The sequence below is a fragment of the Gobio gobio genome (genome assembly GCF_949357685.1).
Source record: "Gobio gobio genome assembly, chromosome: 12".
Lineage (NCBI taxonomy): Eukaryota > Metazoa > Chordata > Actinopteri > Cypriniformes > Gobionidae > Gobio > Gobio gobio.
Window position 1 is genome coordinate 3,546,602 of NC_137105.1, and position 27,432 is coordinate 3,574,033.

The 27,432-nt window shown below is 36.2% G+C and overlaps 1 protein-coding gene across 1 annotated transcript in view; it reads right to left on the reverse strand.

Annotated features, from left to right (window-relative positions):
* The window catches only part of arhgap39 (Rho GTPase activating protein 39), a gene marked incomplete at both ends in the record, with an annotated part of 82,197 nt that overhangs the window by 21,963 nt on the left and 32,802 nt on the right, over window positions 1-27,432 (reverse strand). The window contains 4 exons of the mRNA XM_079832207.1: window positions 9,375-9,448; window positions 14,114-14,513; window positions 18,335-18,499; window positions 24,670-25,843. Coding sequence (XP_079688333.1) covers window positions 9,375-9,448; window positions 14,114-14,513; window positions 18,335-18,499; window positions 24,670-25,843 — 1,813 coding nt within the window. The remainder of the gene's footprint in view (window positions 1-9,374; window positions 9,449-14,113; window positions 14,514-18,334; window positions 18,500-24,669; window positions 25,844-27,432) is intronic.

Here is a 27,432-nt window from a genome sequence, read left to right on the forward strand (position 1 = left end):
GATAACATTTATTAAAAAAAATATTTCAAATTAATTTCTGTAAGTTTTAAAATAATATTGTCGCTGATTACATTTATTAAAAATATTTTAAATTAATTGTATAAGTTTTAAAACATCACTGATTACATTTATTTAGAAAAAAAAATTTAATTATACGTTTTAAAATAATATTATCAAAATATTCATAAAATAATATTGATTACATTCACATGTTCACTGACTGCATACATTTTAAATATTTTAAATACATTACATTTATTCATTATAAGTTTTAAAATATTATCACTGATAACATTTATTAAAAATATTTTAAATTAATTGTATAAGTTTTAAAACATCACTGAATACATTTATTTAGAAAAAAATTTTTTTAATTCATATTATAAGTTTTAAAGTAATATTGTTATTAAGAAAAATATTTAAAATTAAAATAAAATATTGACTGCATTCACATTATCACATTCAAAAAATATTTTATAAATATTAAAATGATCTTGTCACTGATTACATTAATTAAAAAATACTTAAAATTTAAAATAATATTGTCAAATTATATTATATTGATTCCGTTCACATTTTCACTGCATACAGTTAAAATATTTTAAATTCAATAAATGTATTAATTTCCACTTTGTAATGTTACGTTCAGAAAATATTTTCAATTATTTATTTTCAAAATAATAGCAGGATATTCTAGTATATAATAATGTTTGCTCTACTATATATTTGCAGATAAAACCATTTATTTGCGTAATAGTCTGGAAAGACAAATATTTGTTCTAGGGCTGTCATTAATCGCGATTCATCCGAAATAAAAGTTTGTGTTTACATAATATATGTGTGTGTACTGTGTATAATTATTATTTATATATAAAAACACACACAAGCATGTATATATTTAAGAAAAATGTATTATATTTATATATAAAATATTTATATTTATATATAATATAAATTATATAAATGTACATACATGCAAATATTTCTTAAATATATACATGAATGTGTTTGTATTTATATATACATAATAATTAACAGAGTAAACACACATATATTATGTAAACACAAACTTTTATTTTGGATGTGATTAATTGTGATTAATCTTTTGACAGCCCTAATTTTTTCATTTCTCCATATTTCTCCACACCTGGACATTACTCAACTCAAATCCCATACTTTTCCAAACTGGATATGATCCCTGCTTTCGTATCTGGCCAAGCGAAGGTAACATATGCGCATGCAAACGATGCCTATGTAGGCAGCACACTAGGGCTGGAGAGGAGCCATGGATTCAAGCTTTCCCTGCTGGGCGTCTGGCACACACACACAGTTCCCATTTACCGGCCGTTTTCACAGACTGGAATCTCCACGGGCGACTGGCATCATGCAATTAAAACTTTCACACATACGAGGAACACAAAGCCAAGAGCGCATCAGGAAGATCCGTCACGCAGGTGCCATGACACTCCATCACCAACAATACGGCCGGCGCGTAAATCATCGCCGTTGTCATGGCGATGGGATGTCTCCAGGGCAATAGGCAAATTCCAGAAACCCAATGTTAATTAAAAAACGTTAAATACCAGGCCAAAGCGGTTCCTCCCACCACTTCACGGCCAATTAGCACATGCGGCGCAAAACCGTCTGAGACAATTAGAGCCGAAAACAGACGCGAGAGGCACAACACCGTCATAAACAAGCCATTAAATATAAAACACACCGTTAAAAATGTATTGGAGGATGTTTTACGAGACAAACAAGTAAGCTGGAGTTCTTCTTAAAGGTGCAGTGTGTAAATATTAGTGGTGAGGTTGCGAATTGACCTATCGGTAAGCCCCGCCCCCTTAGTTACTGTTGCTAACTCGGACAAACAAACATGCTATAATGTTTTACAAGACAAACAAGTAAGCTGGAGTTCTTCTTAAAGGTGCAGTGTGTAAATATTAGTGGTGAGGTTGCGAATTGACCTATCGGTAAGCCCCGCCCCCTTAGTTACTGTTGCTAACTCGGACAAACAAACATGCTATAATGTTTTACAAGACAAACAAGTAAGCTGGAGTTCTTCTTAAAGGTGCAGTGTGTAAATATTAGTGGTGAGGTTGCGAATTGACCTATCGGTAAGCCCCGCCCCCTTAGTTACTGTTGCTAACTCGGACAAACAAACATGCTATAATGTTTTACAAGACAAACAAGTAAGCTGGAGTTCTTCTTAAACGTGCAGTGTGTAAATATTAGTGGTGAGGTTGCGAATTGACCTATCGGTAAGCCCCGCCCCCTTAGTTACTGTTGCTAACTCGGACAAACAAACAGAGTTGCTATAATGTTTTACAAGACAAACAAGTAAGCTGGAGTTCTTCTTAAAGGTGCAGTGTGTAAATATTAGCGGTGAGGTTGCGAATTGACCTATCGGTAAGCCCCGTCCCCCTTAGTTACTGTTGCTAACTCGGACAAACAAACGGAGTTGCTATAATGTTTTACAAGACAAACAAGTAAGATGGAGTTCTTCTTAAAGGTGCAGTGTGTAAATATTAGTGGTGAGGTTGCGAATTGACCTATCGGTAAGCCCCGCCCCCCTTAGTTACTGTTGCTAACTCGGACAAACAAACGGAGTTGCTATAATGTTTTACAAGACAAACAAGTAAGCTGGAGTTCTTCTTAAACGTGCAGTGTGTAAATATTAGTGGTGAGGTTGCGAATTGACCTATCGGTAAGCCACGCCCCCCTTAGTTACTGTTGCTAACTCGGACAAACAAACGGAGTTGCTATAATGTTTTACGAGACAAACAAGTAAGCTGGAGTTCTTCTTAAAGGTGCAGTGTGTAAATATTAGTGGTGAGGTTGCGAATTGACCTATCGGTAAGCCCCGCCCCCCTTAGTTACTGTTGCTAACTCGGACAAACAAACGGAGTTGCTATAATGTTTTACGAGACAAACAAGTAAGCTGGAGTTCTTCTTAAAGGTGCAGTGTGTAAATATTAGTGGTGAGGTTGCGAATTGACCTATCGGTAAGCCTTAGTTACTGTTGCTAACTCGGACAAACAAACGGAGCTGCTATAATGTTTTACAAGACAAACAAGTAAGATGGAGTTCTTCTTAAAGGTGCAGTGTGTAAATATTAGTGGTGAGGTTGCGAATTGACCTATCGGTAAGCCCCGCCCCCCTTAGTTACTGTTGCTAACTCGGACAAACAAACGGAGTTGCTATAATGTTTTACGAGACAAACAAGTAAGCTGGAGTTCTTCTTAAACGTGCAGTGTGTAAATATTAGTGGTGAGGTTGCGAATTGACCTATCGGTAAGCCCCGCCCCCCTTAGTTACTGTTGCTAACTCGGACAAACAAACAGAGTTGCTATAATGTTTTACAATACAAACAAGTAAGCTGGAGTTCTTCTTAAAGGTGCAGTGTGTAAATATTAGTGGTGAGGTTGCGAATTGACCTGTCGGTAAGCCCCGCCCCCCTTAGTTACTGTTGCTAACTCGGACAAACAAACGGAGCTGCTATAATGTTTTACAAGACAAACAAGTAAGCTGGAGTTCTTCTTAAAGGTGCAGTGTGTAAATATTAGTGGTGAGGTTGCGAATTGACCTATCGGTAAGCCCCGCCCCCCTTAGTTACTGTTGCTAACTCGGACAAACAAACAGAGTTGCTATAATGTTTTACAAGACAAACAAGTAAACTGGAGTTCTTCTTAAAGGTGCAGTGTGTAAATATTAGTGGTGAGGTTGCGAATTGACCTATCGGTAAGCCCCGCCCCCTTAGTTACTGTTGCTAACTCGGACAAACAAACGGAGTTGCTATATTTTACAATAACAGCTGTCAGTGTGAAAACCTTATCCCAAGATGTTTTTGGACACAGATTGTAGCGTATATATCCCGTCCGAATGATGGCCAAACTTTACTGATGGTTTATCAAGTTTATTGCATCGTTATTCACTCCAAAAAATCATCGTAAGAGCTGAACAAACAAAGCATAAGAAGTGCGCATTAACGTCTCATTCACAAACTCTCTCTCTCCATTGCATTATCATTAACACACACAACAAACTACACAAAAACACTCACAGTAAACAAACATATACACAGACCTTATGCTTTTTAGGGGGTGCAGTGGTAAACTTTGTATCTGCAAAACAACTCCGATAAACTGCGTGCGAGCTCTTCCTTTCACTAACGTTACTCGGAGACTATAATACCCATCAAAATAAGAGTCCTCCTAAGTAGGACAGATAATGTAGACCTTAAACATATCTAAAGTGAAATTAATTTACATATAACCAGTTTAATATGGAGAGGCACTGAAATGTGTTTTTGACCTACAGTGTACATGATGTGAGAACAGTTAGTTATTTCGGTTTGTATGTTTGCAGGGACTTTAATCGTAACTTAACGAGAGTTTGACAAACACAAAATCCTCTCAGGATCTCTGGAGTCAGTGTTGCAGTTCCTCAGGCACGACGTTTAGCATTTTTGTAGCATAAACACCATCAAACCGATGAGAGCTTCGGATTTTCCAATGTTTCTCTATGGCGCTGAAACCTAAAGATGTCCGAGTTCCGGTCCCAGCGCAACTGATACTCAACTGCTATTGGCTCATCTGCGTTCGAGGGGAGGGGCTTACCGATAGGTCAATTGCTATCACACACCCCTTACGAAGCACATAGAGAAACTACGGTGGCTGACACAGGACATAGATGTCATCATCTGAGAGAGGTTCTTCAGGTTTCAGTAAGTCAAATTTAAGAACTTTTCAAGACATTTTAAGACCATATAGATTGAAATTTAAGACGCATTACCAAAATTATTTAACCCTTAATCGTCCCTCAAGTAGGGTTTACGTTTGAGTCCCTTGGGCTCAGATAGACCCCAAACTTTTACAGAGCGATTGCATAAGGAAATATACATTTTTTACATGGAAAACTATATATCATTTTTTTTATTTACTTCTCAACTATACATTTATGCTGTGTTTTTGTGGGTATTTGGTAGTTTTTTACCTATTTACTGCACGAATACTTAACTATGTCATAAATTGGCTCATTAAAAATAATTTTTTTATGAAAAATCACTTGAATGATGATCTTAAATAAATATAAATAGTTTTTGGACATTGCTCTATGTGTTAGGGATAGAATACCACCATCTGTAGGTTTGTGGAAAAACTTTAGGAATTATAGTTAAAGAGAAAGAGAGCAATGACCACATTATCCACTAGAGGTCCATAGGGAAGTTATGCAAAAGTTAAGCTGCCTTTCATCTTTCTTTTATTTGCCCTTTTCCCTCTCTTTCTCATGATTGTTCCATGTTGCATTTGTGCTCTAGTATTTGTCCTTCATTTATGTATGGAATTTTTTCAGATTTATGCCAGTTTTGTTGATTTTATTTGCCAGTTTCTATAAAAATGCTCTCTGTTGCAGTCACACACGTGTGTGTTTGTGTGTGTGTGTGTGTGTGTGTGTGTGTGTGTGTGTGTGTGTGTGTGTGTGTGTGTGTGTGTGTGTGTGTGTGTGTGTGTGTGTGTGTGTGTGTGTGTGTGTGTGTGTGTGTGTGTGTGTGTGTGTGTGTGTGTGTGTGTGTGTGTGTGTGTGTGTGTGTGTGTGTGCGCGTGTGTGTATGAGACAGAAAGTTCGTTCCACTTTGTGTTTATGCTCCAGGACCAGATTTTGATATAAATGTAGACATTTTCAGATTTATACTGGATTTAGTTGATTTTTTTTTTTTACAAAAAAAGTGAAAAAACTAATTTCAATGTGGGGTCAATATGACCCTGAGGGACTTAAACGGTAAAGAAAGTTTTACACATCTTTAGAACAACCAAATCAAGCCCAGATTTGTTGTGCATGTTTAGATTATTTAGGAAAAGTCACAGAGTCTCATGGCCCTGAGATGAAGGGAACACTTTTAAAAATGGAGGAAAAGTCCAGTGTGGTCAGCTGGACCCCAAGGGACGATTAAGGGTTAAATCAAAGAAATTTAAAAATATATATTTTATTTCAATGAATTCAGTCATTGAAAAAGCATGAATTTAATTTACAGATAAAGCAATGACATTAGAAACCCTCCACAGCCAACAAGGAGCCAAATGCCCAAAACCTTATAGGCGCAAAATGAAAATAAGCTAAAACAAACTTGCCCTCAAATAGAATAGATTACAAAACAGCATATTAATAGAGATTGAACAGGCTACTCCAAACTAGGGATTCGCACGATTTGGGGAAGATATCTAATTGTGATTATTCTGGTTAAAATGCTTTTTTTTTTTTTTTACAAATGAAAAGTGTATGCATATAACATTTTATATATTAATGTTTATATATTAATGAGACTAATAATAATAATTATATTCGATAAATACAAATATTTAACAATATTAGAAATATTACTATTACAATAACATTTTAATTATTTAAAAATTAAAAATAGAGTATTTAAGAATAAATATAACAATATAATAATACTACTACTACTAATAATAACATTTATATTTTACAGAAAACTTATTTTACAAAAAAACTGCTGGGTTACCTGTTAATATGCAGACAGCCCAACACTAAAAATCATTAGAAAGGTCTAAAGATTTATTGTAAAAAAAAAAATTATAAAAAATCTGTGCTTTTTATCTGTGATATCAATTTCATAAAGTCTATGTATTTAATATGAAATATGAGCCTCTTGTGCATCTACTGTGGGGGAAAAACTGTACATTGGTGAAAACATATGGATTGTCATATAAATGTATTTAGAGAGAAGTATTTGTTACCCAAACGTTTCGTTCATACTGACGCCAGAGGGCGCCCTCGAGCAGAAACTCCACATTTGCCTCAGAGAAGTAATCGTTAGCCCTAATGTGAAGCTAGCGGTGAAGATAGAAACGCTTTGACTGATGAAACGAAGACAATAAACACGACTATAGATATGGTGTATTTGAGTTCTTCAAGCCTCCACTATTTTCATAATAATAAGGTATGCAGTGCTGATTGAGTGCAGACTTTATCAATGTATAGAATAATATAAAACAATGCATGTCTGCCTCATTCTGTCCAACAAAATACAACGTTATTAAACGTAGACGTATTTCGCGGGCAGGTAATTGCATTTATCACGGGCTTTGTAGTTTTATTTACGTGTACCAACACCAACATCCCCCAGAAAGAACTACAACACACTGAACGAATGCTCTGAGGGCCGCATAGCAAAGACGCTAGAGCTCCGCTTTGTAAACTACGATTCGATAACATTTTGCTACTGTGTAACGTTTATAAGTTTCTGCGGCCAGCGTTTCTGGAAATGAACGAGGATAAAACCTTTTTTTTAGACCTAGCTAAATGAATTTTAAGACCTTGGATGAAAATACGGCCGGTTTTAAGACGTTTTAAGGCCTTCAATTAAAAAAAAAGAATTTAAGACCCCCCGGGAACCCTGAGAGAATTTTGTCCCTTTTGGGCCACTGTAGAAACATGGAGCCACAAAATGGCGGCTTCACTGTTAGGGGACCTGTGGTGTGTGTAGATAGAAACGACTCATTCTAAGGTAATAAAAACATAACAATCATTAAGTAAGGTCTTTATACACCACTGAAATAAATAGTTATGTATATTATATTGCATTTCTGTCAATAGATCCTCATAAATACTACACACTGCATCTTTAAATGAAGGTGTCATTCAGTCGGTCTGTGTTTCTTCACGAGACGCTTCTCTGTTTGCTGCGACTAAATTTGAACTGATGAACTGTAATAAAACCAAAACATGAGCTTGAATATATTTAAATTTGTGTGTTAACACAGGCGATACATTTTTTCAGTTTAACACGTAAATAATATTTAACGCAATTAACGCAGTGTTCGTGTTTATATCCATTTTTGCCCAGCGTTGCCCAAATTAGGGCTGCCACTAACGACTATTTTTCTATATATTTATTAGGGCTGTCAAAAGATTAATCGCATCCAAAATAAAAGTTGTGTTTACATAATATATTTGTGTGTACTCTGTATAATTATTATGTATATATAAATACACACACATTCATGTATATATTTAAGAAATATTTGCATGTATATACTGTATATACATTTATATAATTTATATTATATATAAATATAAATATTTTATATATAAATATAATACATTTTTCTTAAATATATACATGCTTGTGTGTGTTTTTATATATAAATAATAATTATACACAGTACACACACATATATTATGTAAACACAAACTTTTATTTTGGATGAGATTAATCGCGATTAATCTTTTGACAGCCGTAATATTAATCTATCGACTAATTTATCACAATAATTTTCAACAATTTTACTCAAAAAACATTTAATTTAACTTGCAACGTTGGCCTTCAGTAGTGTACTATAAAACGTATAAATGTAAACAAGCCCTTGACAAAATGTAAAACTAAAAGAGTTAAAATGTAAAAAGGTACACATTTGTAAACCAACATAACAAAAAAGAGAATATCAGCAAATACTTTTTATATAGAATAGAGTTGTCACGATACCAGACTAAAATACCTCGATACTGATACTGAATCCATACCATGGCAAAAAATGTAAAAGTAATTGAATAATATGACAGAACTTACTATTCATTGTTTATCATTGTTTTAGGGTTAAACTCACTTGTCCGGCCTGTTCCTGCTTCACACAGAATATGAGGTCTGGCCCTTTAAGAGCTGCACGAACCAAACTCATTGTAACACCTGATTTCTCACTCAACTCTGTATACGTTCACTAAAGACAAATCCGACTGTGTTTACCCGAATACTGGCCAGGACGTGCATTTCTACTTATTTTTTACCATTCAAACCCAATAATCCACGAAACTGGCGTCACAATCTGTCTGAGTGAAAGGCGTGTCCCGCCGCACTTTTCTGTTGCTTTCTTTTTCCTGAGCTGCGCTCATTTAGTTCGGTTGAATCGTACTAGAGTTGGTTTTCCCCTTTGGGGGAAACTACGTGCTAATAGCGCGATTTATTTGCTTCATTCGTGTCTGGTGTGAACGCACCATTAGACACACACTGGCGAGTAAAATCTAAGCATTTATTAGCCAATGGCTAAAGATAGATTTAATTTAGTCGCACAGAGCGAAGATTTACTCGCATTGTAGAGGGTTGTGGTTGTAAAATGATCAAAAATCGGCCAATAAATATCGGCGACCGATACATCTGTGCATCTCTAGATAAAACTAAAGACTCTTGGGAGATATGAAGGATCAACACTACTCTATAGATGCTCAAGATTAACACGAGACTGGCAGAAACTGTGTGTGTTATATTAAACCACAACCCCAGACATGCTTATAATGAGTGGACATGGCAACACTGCAAGAAGTGACACACCCTTTAAGCATAAGCAAAAGACACACACCTTCTTGGCTCCGGTGAGAGCAGCTTTCTGGAGTTTACGGTAACAGTATTTTGCATAGCTGCTTATCGCCACTCCTGCAACAGAGAAACACAAGCAGACGTCAGTCACGGAAAATCAAATAATCACAGCACTAGAGAGCAGTGTTGGGGGAAACGCATTACAAGTAACTTGAGTTACGTAATAATATTACTTTTTCCAACTTTTCAAATTTACAACAAAATATCTGAGTTACTTTTTCACATTAATTTGACTGACAGCTCTCCTGCCCCCATGTTGAGAAGAATAAGGTCAGAGGTGTGTGTGTGTGTGTGTGTGTGTGTGTGTGTGTGTGTGTGTGTGTGTGTGTGTGTGTGTGTGTGTGTGTGTGTGTGTGTGTGTGTGTGTGTGTGTGTGTGTGTGTGTGTGTGTGTGTGTGTGTGTGTGTGTGTGTGTGTGTGTGTGTGAACATGATGGTTATTGTAGTTCTAGACTAAATGTGAGCATTTATTTATCTCACTTGCACAATAAAGATTCTGAACTCCTCAAAATGATTAAAATCAGTCAAATGCAAAATCAGAGTACTATGCAAACCTCCAATAATTAAATTTTAAATAAAACAACTATTTTTATGGATAATCTACCTTTATATTTAATTTACCAATGTCTTGCTGCTGACCTTTGATGATGAAAATTACTCGATTTTTTGTTTTTATTGGTAAAACTTTTTTCTCCTGCATCCTCTTCTACATTATCCAGAGCAGCGCCCTCTACTGTTCATGCGTCAATCTGCATTTTTACCTCAGCCTGGGGCTTATTATTTACATTTTGGTATGAAGTTGCACCGTTGCACAAAAATATAACTTTTTGTTATAAACAAAAACAAAAACAAAGTCAATTCAGTAACTCAATTAGTTACTTTTTAAGGGAGTAACGCAATATTGTAATGCATTACTTTTCAAAGTAACTTTCCCCGACACTGCTAGAGAGTAAAAGTTGCTAATATCTTTGATACTCAGTACAACTACAAAGTAGCCAAAAAGATACATAAGTACTTAACTAATTCCATCTACTCAGAGACTTTACACCACTGATTTTTGGTCAGTTAATCCTTCCTCGTGTCCTTAAGTTAACTATTGTGATTTGTGAAAGGTTTCACAGAACAGTTTTGGTTAAAACAGGATGTTGGGATCATCCCTTTTTTATAATATCAGTCAACTTTATTTTGCACTGCATATTGACAAAAGCACAAATCTCTCACAGGAGAGTCTTTTTTTCAACTCGGTTGTGAAGGACGGGTTAAAGTACGAACAATTGGTTTTAGTTATTTTAGTACTCATGAAAAAGAGAAATGTTGCCTTGGCAACTGACTGAAATGTAACTTTTTAAAGGGTTTTTGCCTTGAAAGGATTAAATGCCTGTTCACACAAGGCTTAGTAAAGATGTTTGGTATAAAGCACTGTATTATTATTAGGGGCCAAGCACCGAAGGTTAGCGTTCTTCTTCTTCTTCTTCTTCTTCTTCTTCTTCTGTCTGGGAGTCTATGGCAGCCCATAGAACCGCTTGCGGGAAAGTTATGACATTTGGCACACTCATAGAGGACAGTCTGATCTGTCACCAATTTGAAGTCTCTAACTCATTCCCTCTAGCGCAACCACCTGTCCAAAGTTTCACTCATGTTTATGCTGATAACTTTTGAACCCTAACTGTGTGTTCACACCAGACGCAACTTGCGCAAATAAATCACGCTATTAGTGCATAGTTGGACGAAGGCCCGGTTCTACGGGGGTGCTAAGCACCCTCAAACGCAAGCAAAAGCACCCTCAGTTGATACTGTAATAATATTGGTGAAACAGATTTGGCGGATTTGCAAATTTGTTTCCTCTAGAAAGCGTCAAATGCATCTATTCACAGCGTGTTTTTGCAGCGGTGAGTAATTTACGACTCCAAGATGGCTCCTGTCTGTAAAACGTGTAATGTTCTGTCTTTATAAAGTATCTTCTTATTAAACTGTTTGTACACTTACAAAGTTCTCAATGCTTGGGTTTGCATGTAGGGACCCTCATTATGCTCCCGTGTTAGTGTGAGGCTATTTTGAGCCTTGTTAGTGGTGTTAACTAGCAATTTAATTTGACTTATTCTATGCCCCATATATTCGCGTTATAAGCTAATCTGTTTTTAGTAGGGGTGTAACGATTCATCTACTACATCGATGTATCGATTTATTTTCCTATGATCTAACTACATCGATCTGTGCTCGGCAAGTTGGCCTTCCGGACGACATATATCGATCTAACATCGTTTTAAAAGGTAATCAATCGATTGTATCGATCATAGGAAATAACTAGGGGTGTAACGATTAGTTTTAACAACGATTCGATTCGTATCACGATTTGAGGTTGTCGATACGATTCAAGGACGATATTGGTTCATTTAGAACGATACGATCCGAAACGATTCAGTGACTTGAAATCGATTCAGTAACTTTTTAGCCAAAAATTGAAAACAACAATTAATGGCAAATGCATTCAAATTTTATTTGAATAAAGTGCAACCAACAGTTTAGGTTGAATTAAAAGGAAGTTAACCTTTTCTGCTCTCATTTCAATTTTCAATACATTTTCAATAAAAGCACAGTAAGTGCAGCCAACATTTCAACAGTAGGTTAACCTGCTACTTCTGCTTTTGTTTTCCAACATAAAAATATTACAATATTAATATCAAAAATAAAGTGCAACTAACTACTCTTCAGGTTTAATTAATAGTAGGTTTACCTGCTACTTTTGCTGTTGTTTTTCAACATTAAAATAATACAAATTCAATATTAATATCAAAAATAAAGTGCAACCAACATTTCTTCAGGTTGAATAAACTGGCTGAACCTGCTACTACTCTCAGTTTAATAAACAAACAATATTTAACAAAAGATAAAATGTAGCCAACTACTCTTCAATGACTCTACAGATTTCTTTTTCAAAAATATCAACATGATCTGACCGCAGAACACTTCTCTGTGCGTTCACCATGTCTCCAGCAGTACTAAAACTCGGTCTGCTGGCACACTGGTGTCAGGAATTCACAGGTAACATTTAGCAAGGGTTGAAAGTACAGGTAAAACGTTACTAACTTAGCTCTTTCTCCTGGTGGCTTGATAATTTCTCGCACGTTGGCTTCTCTGTCATCCGCCATGCTATGTTTTGTTTTCTTAGCGCTGCTGCTGGTGCGTGCGTTGCGATGATGTCACAGATAGGCAGACTTAATCGAGTAACGTTTAACGGCTTTATCATTAAAAGTGCTAAGAAAAAATATCCATATAAAGTCTGACGTGCTTAAATCCAATGCGTTATTTCCCATGATCGATACAATCGATTTATTACCTTTTAAAACGATGTTAGATCGATATATGTTGTCCGGAAGGCCATCTTGCCGAGCACAGATCGATGTAGTTAGATCATAGGAAAATAAATCGATACATCGATGTAGTAGATGAATCGTTACACCCCTAGAAATAACGCATTGGATTTAAGCACGTCAGACTTTAAATGGATGTTTTTTCTTAGCACTTTTAATGATAAAGGCGTTAAACGTTACTCGATTAAGTCTGCCTATCTGTGACATCATCGCAACGCACGCACCAGCAGCAGCGCAAAGAAAACAAAACATAGCATGGCGTATGGCAGAGGAGAAGCCAACCAGCGAGAAATTATCAAGCCACCAGGAGAAAGAGCTAAGTTAGTAACGTTTTACCTGTACTTTCAACCCTTGCTAAATGTTCCCTGTGCATTCCTGACACCATTGTGCCAGCAGAGCGAGTTTTAGTACTGCTGGAGACATGGTGAACGCACAGAGAAGTGTTCTGCGGTCAGATCATGGTGATATTTTTGAAAAAGAAATCTGTAGAGTCATTGAAGAGTAGTTGGTTACATTTTATCTTTTGTTTATTAAACTGAGAGTAGTAGCAGGTTTCGCCAGTTTATTCAACCTGAAGAAATGTTGGTTGCACTTTATTTTTGATATTAATATTGTATTTGTATTATTTTAATGTTGAAAAACAACAGCAAAAGTAACAGGTACACCTACTATTAATTAAACCTGAAGAGAAGTTAGTTGCACTTTATTTTTGATATTAATATTGTAATATTATTATGTTGGATAACAAAAGCAGAAGTAGCAGGTTAACCTACTGTTGAAATGTTGGCTGCACTTACTGTGCTTTTATTGAAAATGTATTGAATATTGAAAATGAGAGCAGAAAAGGTTAACTTCCTTTTAATTCAACCTAAACTGTTGGTTGCACTTTATTCAAATAAAATTTGAATGCATTTGCCATTAATTGTTGTTTACTTGTTTGTTTATATCCATAATTAATTGATATACCTGATTCCCTTACAAGAAACAACAGGAATCTAGGAAACTTCACCTGCACTGAGCAGTATCCAGATATTTATTTCAGTCACACAATTTTTGGCTAAAAAGTTACTGAATCGATTTCAGGTCACTGAATCGTTTCGGATCGTATCGTTCTAAATGAACCAAAATCGTCCTTGAATCGTATCGACAACCTCAAATCGTGATACGAATCGAATCGTTGTTAAAACGAATCGTTACACCCCTAGTTTTTAGAGATGAAACTCTTTACATTCGATTTTCATGGAAACGCATCCCAGAGAACGATCTACTCGGTAACCATGTGTTAATTACCCCTAGGTTCATTTTTCACCGGAGTTGTCCTTTAAGCCCGGACTTATCATGTGGTGCCGTACCCTTGGTGTCGTTCAGCGGGTCCATGTGTCTGTAGATGTAGCCCTCCAGGTAGTTGTGGAAGCGAGGCGTTGGGGGGAAGAAGGCCAGACAGATGGCCATGAGCTCCCAGCCTCTCTGAAGGCTGTCGTAGCGGAAGTTCTCCGTGGTTTGTCTGCACAGCTGGATGTAAAGCTCGTCCCTCAGGCCCTGGCAGCTCCAGCCCCTCACGGACACCTCCAGAGCCACCGACAGAGGGTCTCCTTTGGCCCGCCGGTCGCCCATGTAGGTCTGGATCAGTTTGAAGAGATCCACGGCCTCACGCTTGACGGTTCGGTCGGAAGTCACGATCATGGGCTTCTTGATGGGCTCGCTGCTCCAGGCCAGCATGTTGGCAATGGACACTTTCCTCCTGAACAGACCCTGGATGACAGAGGAGAGCTAAACTCCATGAAATCATTCTCCTAATGGACTTATGGAAAAATACATCGCTATCATAATGTTTTGTCTTTGGTGATTTATTAATAACTCAGCATCGCCTGTAATAAAAGAGAAATACAATTATTTCATCCGATTTTTAAATGATTAAAATAGACTTGACAGCCCTTATTGGAGTTCCACAACTAAGGAACTTTGTGCTCGCCTCTCTCCCAGCCCACCGCAGTTGTGTGTGTGTGTGTGTGTGTGTGTGTGTGTGTGTGTGTGTGTGTGATGGGTAGGTTTAGGGGCAGGGGCAGTGTGTGTGTGTGTGTGTGTGTGTGTGTGTGTGTGTGTGTGATGGGTAGGTTTAGGGGCAGGGGGAGTGTGTGTGTGTGTGTGTGTGTGTGTGTGTGTGTGTGTGTGTGTGTGTGTGTGTGTGTGTGTGTGTGTGTGTGTGTGTGTGTGTGTGTGTGTGTGTGTGTGATGGGTAGGTTTAGGGGCAGGGGGAGTGTGTGTGTGTGTGTGTGTGTGTGTGTGATGGGTAGGTTTAGGGGCAGGGGGAGTGTGTGTGTGTGTGTGTGTGTGTGTGTGTGTGTGTGTGTGTGTGTGTGTGTGTGTGTGTGTGTGTGTGTGTGTGTGTGTGTGTGTGTGTGTGTGTGTGTGTGTGTGTGTGTGTGTGTGTGTGTGTGTGTGTGTGTGTGTGTGTCTGTGTGATGGGTAGGTTTAGGGGCAGTGTAAGGGGATAGAAAATACGGTTTGTACGGTATAAAACCATTACGCCTATGGAATGTCCTCACATTTCACAAAAACAAACGTGTGTGTGTGTGTGTGTGTGTGTGTGTGTGTGTGTGTGTGTGTGTGTGTGTGTGTGTGTGTGTGTGTGTCGGTGCGCGGTGGACCAATCCACTGTTAGTCAGGAGAGGGGGGACTCAAAATGTTTCTAAACTTAAAACGCATTTTTTTGCCCGTTTGCGTTTTTATTGTTTTACTACTTACACAATTATTTTAATTAAGTATTATTTTATTGATATATAGAGTGTAGAGTAAAAAAATGCTGACCACAGTTAAGATTTTTCTTTTATTTATTTATTTTATCTTATTTATATTGTCAATGCCATTTATTTATAAGGTTTGGCATGCTTACCAGAAAGATTTTTTTAAAGTCTATTTTTTGTTTACTGACAAACTTTATCTTTAAAGCAATTTAACTTTGCATTTGCAGTCAGCAGAGCCAAAGGTTATATCATTACATTTCTAGATTTTACTATAGATATTTATTTTATATATTCTATTTTTATTAATAATATTCTACTCTATTAATATTGATTTTATTAGTAATAAATACATCTACCTCAGTTTTGATCAATTGTCCAGCTGTTTGGGAAGTGTTTGTCATGTTTTGACAATAACGGATAATTTAAAACCACAGTTAACTGTCTGTTTTCTACATCTTTCACTCAGGAGCAAAAATATGCCTTTAAACTTTAAAGAAATAAAGATTTGACCTTTATCGTGATAATTATCGATATCAACTGATATGGAAAATTATATCGTGATAATTTTTTTGGGCCGTATCACCCAGCCCTAATCAGAATAACTTCATCTCTTCTCTGATGACGAGGGCGGGGCAACCTGTCACTCACATGAGATCCACCAATAGCAAACCACGACCATCCAATCAATTCCACACCGACAAAATCAAGCCCCGCCCCTACATTTGTTCTTGTTTGAGAAGCAATTGACTAGCGCAACTTCTGTTTCATGCTGACTTTAAAGGAACAGTTCCCCCTCTGTGTTATTTTAGTATCATTAATATAATTATAAATATCTTAAATGTTAAATTTCAATGAAAGTGGAGGTGAGTTCTGCTCACCAAGGCCGCATTTATTTTATTAAAAATAAAAAAAAACTGTAATATTGTGAAATATTATTAAAATGTTAAATAAATTTAATATATGTAATTCATGTAATATATTCCTGTGATCTAAGCTGAATTTATCATCATTACTCCAGTCTTCAGTGTCACATGATCCTTCACGAATCACTCTAATATGAGGATTTGAGCTCCACAAAAATTTATGATTATTATCAACGTGTAAATCATTTTTTTTTTAGGATTCTTTGATGAATAGAAAGTTCAAAAGAACAGCATTTATCGGAAATAGAAAGCTTTTGCAAAAGTTTTGGGTCGGTAAAAAGGTTTCATTTATTTTTTTGGGAAAGAACTTAAAGAATTGAATACATTTATTCATCAAGTATGCATTAAATTGATCAAAAGTGACAGTAAAGACGATTATATTTCAGACAAATACTGCTCTTTTGAACTTTCTATTCATCAAAGAATCCTGAAAAAAATGTTTTACTGTTTTTACTGTGTTTTTGATCAAATAAATGTGACTGAAGACTGGAGTAATGATGCTGAAAATTCAGGAATAAATTACATTTGACTATATATTGACAGAAAATAGTTATCATAAATTATAATAATATTTCACAATTTGTAATGTATTTTTCATCAAATAAATGTGACACTGAAGACTGGAGTAATGATGATAAATTCAGCTTTGATCACAGGAATAAATTACACTTTACTATATATTCACATAGAGAACAGATGATCTACATTGAAGGAATATTTCATAATTTTTACTGCATTTTTGATCAAATAAATGTGACTGAAGACTGGAGTAATGATGATATATTCAGCTATCATCACAGGAATAAATTACACTTTACTATATATTCACACAGAGAACAGCAGTTTTAAAAATAATATTTCACAATTTGTACTGTATTTTTGATCAAACAAATTCAGCTTTGATCACAGGAATAAATTACACGTTACTATATATTAACAAAGAAAACAGCAGTTTTAAATTTAAATAATATTTCACAATTTTTACTGTATTTTTGATCAAATAAATGTGACACTGAAGACTGGAGTAATGATGATAAATTCAGCTTTGATCACAAATAAATTACACTTTACTATATATTCACATAGAGAACAGATGATTTACACTGGAATAATATTTCACAATATTACTGTTTTTTGTTGTTGTATTTTTAATAAAATAAACTTAGCAGAAAATATGCGATTTGGTGCAGATGCTGGACAAAAATTAAGGTAATATAAATCAATGAGATCTTTATTACAGTATTGCAGACATAATGCATAAAATACATATCAGTTGTCACTATATATCTGCCAATCTGCTTTATGATCAAAACTCTGATTTTGGGCTGATTTTATGTAGTCTTAGTTCTGTGTAGCATGAAGGGGTTTGTTTGTGTTTTGTTAGTTTATTTTTGAAGTAATAAGTAACATTAAAAATATTTGTTTTATACATAAAATCTATACTAAGACTCTTATCAGTGACAGAAGTTTGTCACATACATAATTTGAACATATGTAATAGAGTTATATGTCAATATATGGAATTGTTCTAATTTCTTATAGGTTTCATAGCTGTGCATATATGTTTTTACTCTATATTAGCATATTAGGATATGCATATATGAGACATATGTCAAAATATGTATTATACATACAGTACATATAATATATGGGATTCAATATATGGAATTGTTCCAATTTCTAATATGTTTTTACTTTATATGAGCATATATTGATATTTCATATATGAACATATATTAGTGTTGATCTTGAAATAAAGTTATTCTTAGATTTCCTTCATAAAAAAGTCAGACGACAGAAGGACTGGAGGAGATTGTGTGCCACGATGACCTTAGAAATGAATGTGATTTGACACTGTAGGCTTTACAGGGAGCATAAATCTCGGCTGATGATGATGAGTGTGTACCTGGGTGTGCTTGTTGAAGTGTTTGGATGCCCAGTTCTCGATGTCCGTCTCCGAGGACGGTTTGCGGAGCGTGAACTCTGGGAAGACGCCGCAGCTGGCACTGGGCATCATGTTCCTGGCGTTCCGGCTGGCCTCGAACTGAGAACACGCTCCCAGATCTTCCGACTTGGGAAGAAAGAAAACATTGTATGTTGAGGTTGAAGAGCGGCATTGAGTGCAGATATTAAACCGGCGTCTCAGCCTCGGGGTCGGGTCAAGAGGAAATGAGGCAATCCCCAAAATAATGAGGACAACAAAAGGGCAGAAATGCCTCCTTCAGGCTATTACACAATTATGACATTTTCAAACACTGGCCTCAGTCACTTCCCTGGTTATGAAACGTTAATCAAGCAGGTACATGAAACAAAACAACACAAACACCTCACAAAATATGAATAACATCCAGAAGATTTTTACATCTCAAACTACAAGCTACTCCTAATAACTAGTTCAACTACAAACGAGACACTCAAGTATAGGCTAGTCTACAAATAAAGCTAATCAAATATAAATCCTTATAAATGTGCATCTATCAGATGATTCAGTTTAACACTTTGATGCTGTTCGCTCATTTTTGACCCAAAAAACTTGTACGTTATAATTAGGGCTGTCAAAAGATTAATCGCGATTAATCGTATCCAAAATAAAATTTTGTGTTAACATAATATATGTGTGTGTGTACTCTGTTAATTAATATTTATATATAAATACACACACAAGCATGTATATATTTAAGAAAAAAAAAATATTTTTATATATAAAACATTTATATTTATATATATTATAGATTATATAAATGTATATACATGCAAATATTTCTGAAATATATACATGAATGTGTGTGTATTTATATATAAATAATAATTAACAGAGTACACACACACATATATTATGTAAACACAAACTTTTATTTTGGATGCGATTAATCGCGATTAATCTTTTGACAGCCCTAGTTATAAGATATTTTAACTTTATCAGAATGGTATGAAACTTGGTAAAGGTTTTGGCACTTGCTGTGTAAATACAAAAAAAAAATCTTAGACATGATTCGAAAAAGTTAAATGGGTCTGAAAAAAAATAGTCACAATTGTTTCGTTCGTCATCGAGTTGGAAATGAATGGGAGGCGAATTTCATCTGGTGGAAGCGTTTGGTACTGCGCCCAAACTAAATCTCACTGAACGCTCATTTGTAACACAGCTTGTTTAGATTTATGCCTTTGATTTTCAGAGTTTTAGTGTAAAACGTGAAAATAGATATTTCATAAAAAAAAATTTTATGGTATTTTTGTGCATTTTTAACAACTATAAATGTACAATTTAAATTAAAAATTTGTTTTTACTTTTTTCACTTCAGAAATAATCCGCCAAGTGTTGTCTTAAAAAAAAAACGTCAGTCTGTGCTCCAAAACATTCAATATTTATGAAAGTTTAATTTAAATTTTCAGGTCCATGCTCAAAAAGTGAAAATACATGGATTATAACTAAAGCATAAATATAATTTACTACCATAAAATCCCCTAAAAATATTAAATAAAAAATATTATCGAACTAAAATATTGTACAATTAAGTGATTGCATTTGTTGACCGCAGCACCAGAGGGTTCATTCTCGATCTGAAAAACATCTAAAATGTGAAATTTTATTTAATGTAACAATAAATTAGAAGAAAAACCAGTTGGGGTAAGAATTTTTTTATTTTTTTTTATAATTAGCTTCTTGATTAAATGCATCTTGTTTGAAAGATGCAAAAAATACTGATTGTATTTACCTTTAAAAAAAAGACAATGCTGGCATTCAAATGAATCAGTGAGTCATTTACTTTAACAGTGAATCGTTCAATTGTATTGAAATGAATCTTTTGAGAGCAGAGGGATTCAGAACACCAGTATATGCTATAAAGGTCATGGAAGGAGACGAGACCATGAGGGACTGTGAATGTGTCCTTGGTCTCTCTAAATGGCTTCTGTGGGTCCAGCAGCGTTTGTGCTCCAGACATCAATGATTCCTCTGATCACATGTTCTGTTGCTGGACCAGAAAACACATTGAAGGAGGGGCTCGAGTTATGGGGACTGTTAGCTATAATGATGACTCTTACAAAATGAAGTTCAAATATTGATGGTAATATTTCAAAAGGCAGATCTTTATATTTGACCTATTATTTCTGAGTGGCGGCGTGAAAGTTTCATGGCCGGAGGCGTTCTTGATCAACACGATTAATACGCAGGCTTCCATCTTCTCTTTCATCCGTCTGTGGATCATTCCTCCACTCATCTTAACCTCCTCGTCATCATTATTCAGTCGCAATACTTTCTGTTTTTGGTGTTGGGAAGAACTGCCGAGAACTGTCCAGATCATATTTCACCCCAAAATCCAAAGAAATAACTAATTATATACTGTATTATAATGAACTTATAATATATAATTATATATTGATAAATATATATATTGCAAAAAATATATATTTTTGGGACTCCGCCCACACGCTCTTCTGATTGGCTGTGATTTTTTATTTATTTGATAACAAATGCAGTGTGCTTGCAGAAAGACTCCGCCCACACGCTCTTCTGATTGGCTGTGATTTTGGATTGCGAGTGCAGTGCGCTTGCAGATAGACTCCGCCCACACGCTCTTCTGATTGGCTATGATTTTTGATTGATTTAGTTGCGAGTGCAGTGCGCTTGCAGAGAGACTCCGCCCACACGCTCTTCTGATTGGCTGTGATTTTGGATTGATTTGGTTGCGAGTGCAGTGCTCTTGCAGATAGACTCCGCCCACACGCTCTTCTGATTGGCTATGATTTTTGATTGATTTGGTTGCGAGTGCAGTGCTCTTGCAGATAGACTCCGCCCACACGCTCTTCTGATTGGCTGTGATTTTGGATTGATTTGGTTGCGAGTGCAGTGCTCTTGCAGAGAGACTCCGCCCACACGCTCTTCTGATTGGCTATGATTTTTGATTGATTTAGTTGCGAGTGCAGTGCGCTTGCAGAGAGACTCCGCCCACACGCTCTTCTGATTAGCTGTGATTTTGGATTGATTTAGTTGCGAGTGCAGTGTGCTTGCAAAGAGACTCCGCCCACACGCTCTTCTGATTGGCTGTGATTTTGGATTGCGAGTGCGGTGCTCTTGCAGATAGACTCCGCCCACACGCTCTTCTGATTGGCTGTGATTTTGGATTGATTTGGTTGCGAGTGCAGTGCGCTTGCAGAGAGACTCCTCCCACACACTCTTCTGATTGGCTGTGATTTTGGATTGATTTGGTTGCGAGTGCAGTGCGCTTGCAGAGAGACTCCGCCCACACACTCTTCTGATTGGCTGTGATTTTTGATTTATTTGATTGCGAATGCGCTTGCAGAGACTCCGCCCACACGCTCTTCTGATTGGCTGTGATTTTGGATTGATTTGGTTGCGAGTGCGATTCTTAATTTACATTTTCTTTTGCGTTCAAGTAATGAGACTTTCAGCGGGAAATGTGTTTAAAAATAAAAACCTCAAAGGTCATAAACTAAGCTTTGATTTCCTGACGCAAAATATAATTTATTTTAGGTGTGAAATGTGACCCACACACATGAACACAAGGAAGTGTGTATCTCCTGGAGCTGGAGTGTTTGTGACGAGGGTTTGGACTCTGACATGATGCCTTTACATAAGCGCAACGACTCTTAAAACGGCACATGCTGAAATATTAATGTCCTTACAGCAGGGCGTGTCTGTGTGAAGAGACGTGTGCATGTTCTGCTGAACAAATGCACATCTGCCTTCTGACTCGAGTCTGTAACCTTCCCGTAAATCTCTGAGAATGGAGAAGCATCCTGATTTAAACACTGTCCAGACAGCTGGAGCCGGCCCTGAGGGGTCTGAGCTGCATTTATTTCATGTCATTGCTGCACGAATTAAAGTAGACCGTTTGTGTGACACCGTTTCCTGCTGGACCAGCTGTCCGTCTCAATTATTATCAGCAAATAGAGCCAACTTAAAAAAATTCCTCCAAGGAAACACTCGCCTCCGAGAACCGCACAGCCCAATATACCCAGAACAAAGATATCACTGGTTGGGTAAGAGGCGTTGAAAGGTCAGCGTCCCAATTAACCCCGCTGGCAGCGTTTAACCAGCGGTTCAGGCCTGATTCGAGCAGGGTGGCAGGACATTTAAATGCTCATTATATTGGGCTGAAAGAGCTCAGAGTTCAGCTCAACGCTGCCACAAAACCCCATCGGAGGATCCAACTCATTAAAGGCCCGAAGCGCCAATGAGTCCAGAAAAACTTTTTCTACTGCGCCGCTTGTAATAGTCATGATACACAATCAAGCAACTTGATTTGAGTTCATCGCTATTAATGAGAAAGTGCAATGCTTCTAATGTCCAATAAAGGAAAATTTCACAATATTCTATCTGAGGTTTACATACTTATTGTTTTAGACAGCCGAATTACCATTTCCATTAACTAAAGCAGGGATTCACACACTTTTTTGCCCATTTGACCTTAAAGCTACACTGTGTGATATTCTCCCCCATCTAGTGGTGAAAAGGTATATGACCATCCAGTGAATATTAGTTTCTGTTCCTCTCAATTCCGATTTCGTTTTAACTCCTACGGTGGCCGATTTAGTCCAAGATTAACATGGCTTCCAGTTCGACCTCGTCCACATTCGACACGGTGCCATCGAGTGTTAAAACGCCAAAGGCGAAGCTTGAATTTACGGGTATGTCCCTCTTTGGCTAATGTACTTTCAAGATGGAGGGGCAACATGGCGACCCGCATTCGAACCCTCACCCGTATGTATTTACAATGGCATATTATAAACTTGCATAAACAGAGCATGTTTCCATCTCTGCCTCTCATATGAGGACATGAACGCATGAACGTCATCTCCAGAGCAACTGAGTCACTTCATGAGCGTAAAATAGAAAAACTACCGTCATATCATAAACACACAGAAACTCAGAATCACGGCAACCCGTCAAAATAAAAGTTCGGCTAACTTGACAAATAAATTACTGTTGTATAGTAGAATTTAGATACGTCTCAATGTAATAATAATACTAACACTAATGTAATAAGAATAAATTATCAACACTTTATTTTTGTAAGTTTTTTTTATATATTACAATTTTTCTTCATGTTTTAATTTTAACCGTATAAAGCTCAGTTGTGCAGCACTTTGTTTGACTTTTTAAATTAAATTAAATTAAAAGATAAATTTAATTAATGTCTTCATTTGATTACCAGAAAATACACATCATTTGTGGGAAATCTTTTCAGAGAAATGAAATTAAAAAGAAAAAAATAATAATATGGTTGTTTTTTATGAATTAAATACCTAGTTGCCTACTATTTACTAGTAAATATTACAGTAATCAAACATCGCAGACAATGGCAGACAGAGAGCAGGGCAGCTCTGGCATAATGTCAATAACACTTTTATAAATTACTTACAGGTTCTTTATAGTTATTTATGTAAACATCCCAAAAGTAATTAAAATGTGAACGGTACCCACCCCTAGTCATGATGTCACGTACGCATCTTGAGTTTCACTGTCAACATTCAACACTTTTCCACAGAATGCGGTCGGTCGAAAGTTTACTTGATAATGTTTTAAACATTAATATTTTTCTAACACAAACGCGTCGATTCGCTTCAGAAGGCCTTTATTAATAATAAATAATAATAATTTATTACATTTATATAGCGCTTTTCTAGGAACTCACTCAAAGCGCTTCTGGGGTGTTAATAAAGGCCTTCTGAAGCGAATCGACGCGTTTGCGTAAGAAAAATATTAATATTTAAAACTTTATCAAGTAGAGTTCCAGCCGATGGATTTCCGTGGAAAAGTGTTGAATGTTGAAAGTGAAACGTTCGTGACGTCATGACGAGTGGACCTGGTCACGTTAGTCTTTCCATCGGCTGGGGAACTTTCAACAATTTTTCCATAAATTGAACAGAGAAGGTGTCGGCCGAAAGTTTACATCATAAAGTTTTAAATATGGATATTTTTCTTACACAAACTCGTCGATTTGCTTCAGAAGGCCTTTATTGACACCCCAGAGCCGCGTGGAGCAGTTATATGACGGACAGATGCACTTTTTATGGACTTCAAAAACAGAGCAATTATTACTGCCATTATAAAGCTTGGATTAGCCAGGATTTGTGTAATATAACTCAGATTTTATTGAAAGAAGAATGTCACACACACCTAGGATGACTTAGGGGGTGAGTAAATCATGATTTTCATTTTAGGACTTTAAATATAGCAATCCTGTCAATGTTTTGAGTTTCTGACGCAATGTGCATTACCTGCGAGGGATGGAGGTAAGGTTCTGGGGATGCCAGGTTGGTTTGCACGGACAGACTCTTTTCTAGAAGCGCCTGAGGAAATGCCAGTCTGTCCAGGGTGGCACGTTTCCAGTGGATCTCCTGCTGCGCCAGCGCCTCGTCTTCGCTGAACGCCCGCACCACCGGGCCAGGCAGCGGCATGGGCGTCGCCCCGTCACTTTCATACCCGTCTTTCCCTCCCTGGTCTGAGGACACGCCCCCTCGCTGATGTAACATCTGCTGAGCCTCCCATGCCAACCGGGCTTGGGTGATCATCGCCCCAAGACCTGTTCCCATGCCATCCCCCTCTCCTCCTGGCAAAGACGGCTTCCGGTTCTTACGTTTTCTGTTGCCGCCATTGAGGTCGTGACTGTGCTGTAGCGTAAAGGAGCCACCGTACGAAAATCCGGCTGATAGGCTGTTTGAACTGGTCCCATAGCTCAGCAGACGTTCTGTCGTCCTGAATCGAGGGGAGGAGCCAGACTGCTCAACATAAACTAGCTGCTTTACATATTCCCGCCCAGCGGCGCTATACTCCCGTCCACTAGAGTTGTAATCCCGCACGCCAGAGCTATAGTCCCTCATGCCCGAGCTATAATCCCGCCCACTGGAGCTGTAGTCCCGCCCTGCAGAGCTGTAGTCCCGCCCACTTGAGCTATAGTCTTGATTGGGCGTCTTCTCGGGCGTTGAGCTTCGTTGTCTCGTCAACACCAGCTGACCATAAGGAGACGGGCTTTGCTTGGGCGAGTGGTAAAGACCTGGTTTTCGCGCCGGAGACCTATCAGAGCCAAAAAAGGCGGGGTCGCAGTGCATATCAGTGGGCGGTTCCTCATAAATAGGCGGGGACTGGAATTCCGAGGGCGGTTCTTCGTACAAAGGAGGCTCGTACGCGTAGCGAGGGGACGATGGCTGCGAATCGCCCGAGCAGCGGCGCTGAGTACCGCCCAAATCCGCCTTCTTCAGGAATGGAGATTGCGACGGGGGCCGGTCGGGCAGGGAAAGGGGCGTGGCTTCAGGGTCCGATGGAGCGTTGCTGGACGAGCGTCTGGAACGCGGGGAAGAACTGGAGTATCCGTTTCCCTGCGTCAGAAAACTGGGTTCCCGATCCGACACCTTGATGAGCATCCTCTCTCTGGTGCCAGTGCCCCATCTAAATCTGAACAAGACAAAATAAGAGTCCTTTACTATTGGTTATATCGTGAAAAGTTAAGTGAAATAAAATAAATTACTTTTTTTTGTTAAATAAATATTATTTTGATTTCATCTATATATAAATTATATCTATTTATATGCATCTATATTATGTTATATATTTATCAATATCTATTATTTTACTTTACTTATAATTTATCCCCTTTAATAAATAGTTATTAAATGGGAAAAGACAAATACATTTTATTTAATAAATCAGATTTCCTTAACTATTTATATTTATTATATTCATAAAATAATTATATTCTTCTTATTATATTTAACTTTTCATTACACCGTAACTTAAATCTTATTATTATTTAACAGAAAAGAGAAAAGAAAACTAATAAATAAGAATATCTATTTATCTATATCTAAATCCTATTTATTTGCATTTATCTATATTATTTTATGTATTTATCAATATCTATTATTTTATTTTTATTGTATGTTAATTTACTTGATGAATATATCCCCTTTTATTATTATTAAAGAGAAAAGAAATAAGACTAAATAAAGAAAAATAAAAATAAGACTATTTTATAATAAATCAAATTTTCTTTACTATTTATATTTATTATATTAATAAAATAAATGTTCTTATTTTATTGTATTTTCTATAATATGGCCCCTTTATTAAATAGTAAATCAAATCGTATTAATTATTAAACAGAAAAGAGAAAATAAGACTAATAATAAATTATATCTATTTATATATTATTTTATGTATTTATCAATATCTATTATTTTATTTTTATTGTGTTACTTTACTTTTTTGATGAATATATCCACTTTTATTATTATTAAAGAGAAAAATAAAATTGTCTTTATTTATATTTATTATTTTAATAAAATAAATGTTATTCTTTTATTTTATTTTTCATAATATGATGCCTTTATTAAATAGTAAATCAAATCCTATTTATTATTCAACAGAAAAGAGAAAATAAGACTAATAATAAATAATAATATCTCTAAATCCTATTCATTTTTATCTATATTATTTTATATATTTATCAATATCTATAATACAATTTTTATTGTATGTTACTTTCCTTGATGCATATATCCCCTTTTATTATTATTATTATTATTATTAAAGAGAAAATAAAAATAAGCCTATTTTATAATAAATAAATTTTTCTGTATTTATATTTATTATTTTAATAAAATAAATGTTCTTCTTTTATTGTATTTTTCATAATATGATTCCTTTATTAAATAGTAAATCAAATCATATTTATTATTAAACAGAAAATAGAAAATACGACTAATAATAATTTACTTTCTTATAATCAAAGGGGTCATACCATGAAAATAAAATAAAATAACAAATGTGAATATTTATTTTAAATAAAATAAACTTTCAGATCTCAAAACTCCTTCTCCAGTCCAAAAAGTTTTTACTTCTTAAATGCGATGAAATTCCAAGTTATTCAACGAGGAAAAGAAATGTAATGAGAGGGATTTTATCCTCATGCAAATGACTAGATGATACAAAGTGTCTCTAATATTTCATATTTAATAAGAGGAAAAGTTGTTTCAGTGTTTTAA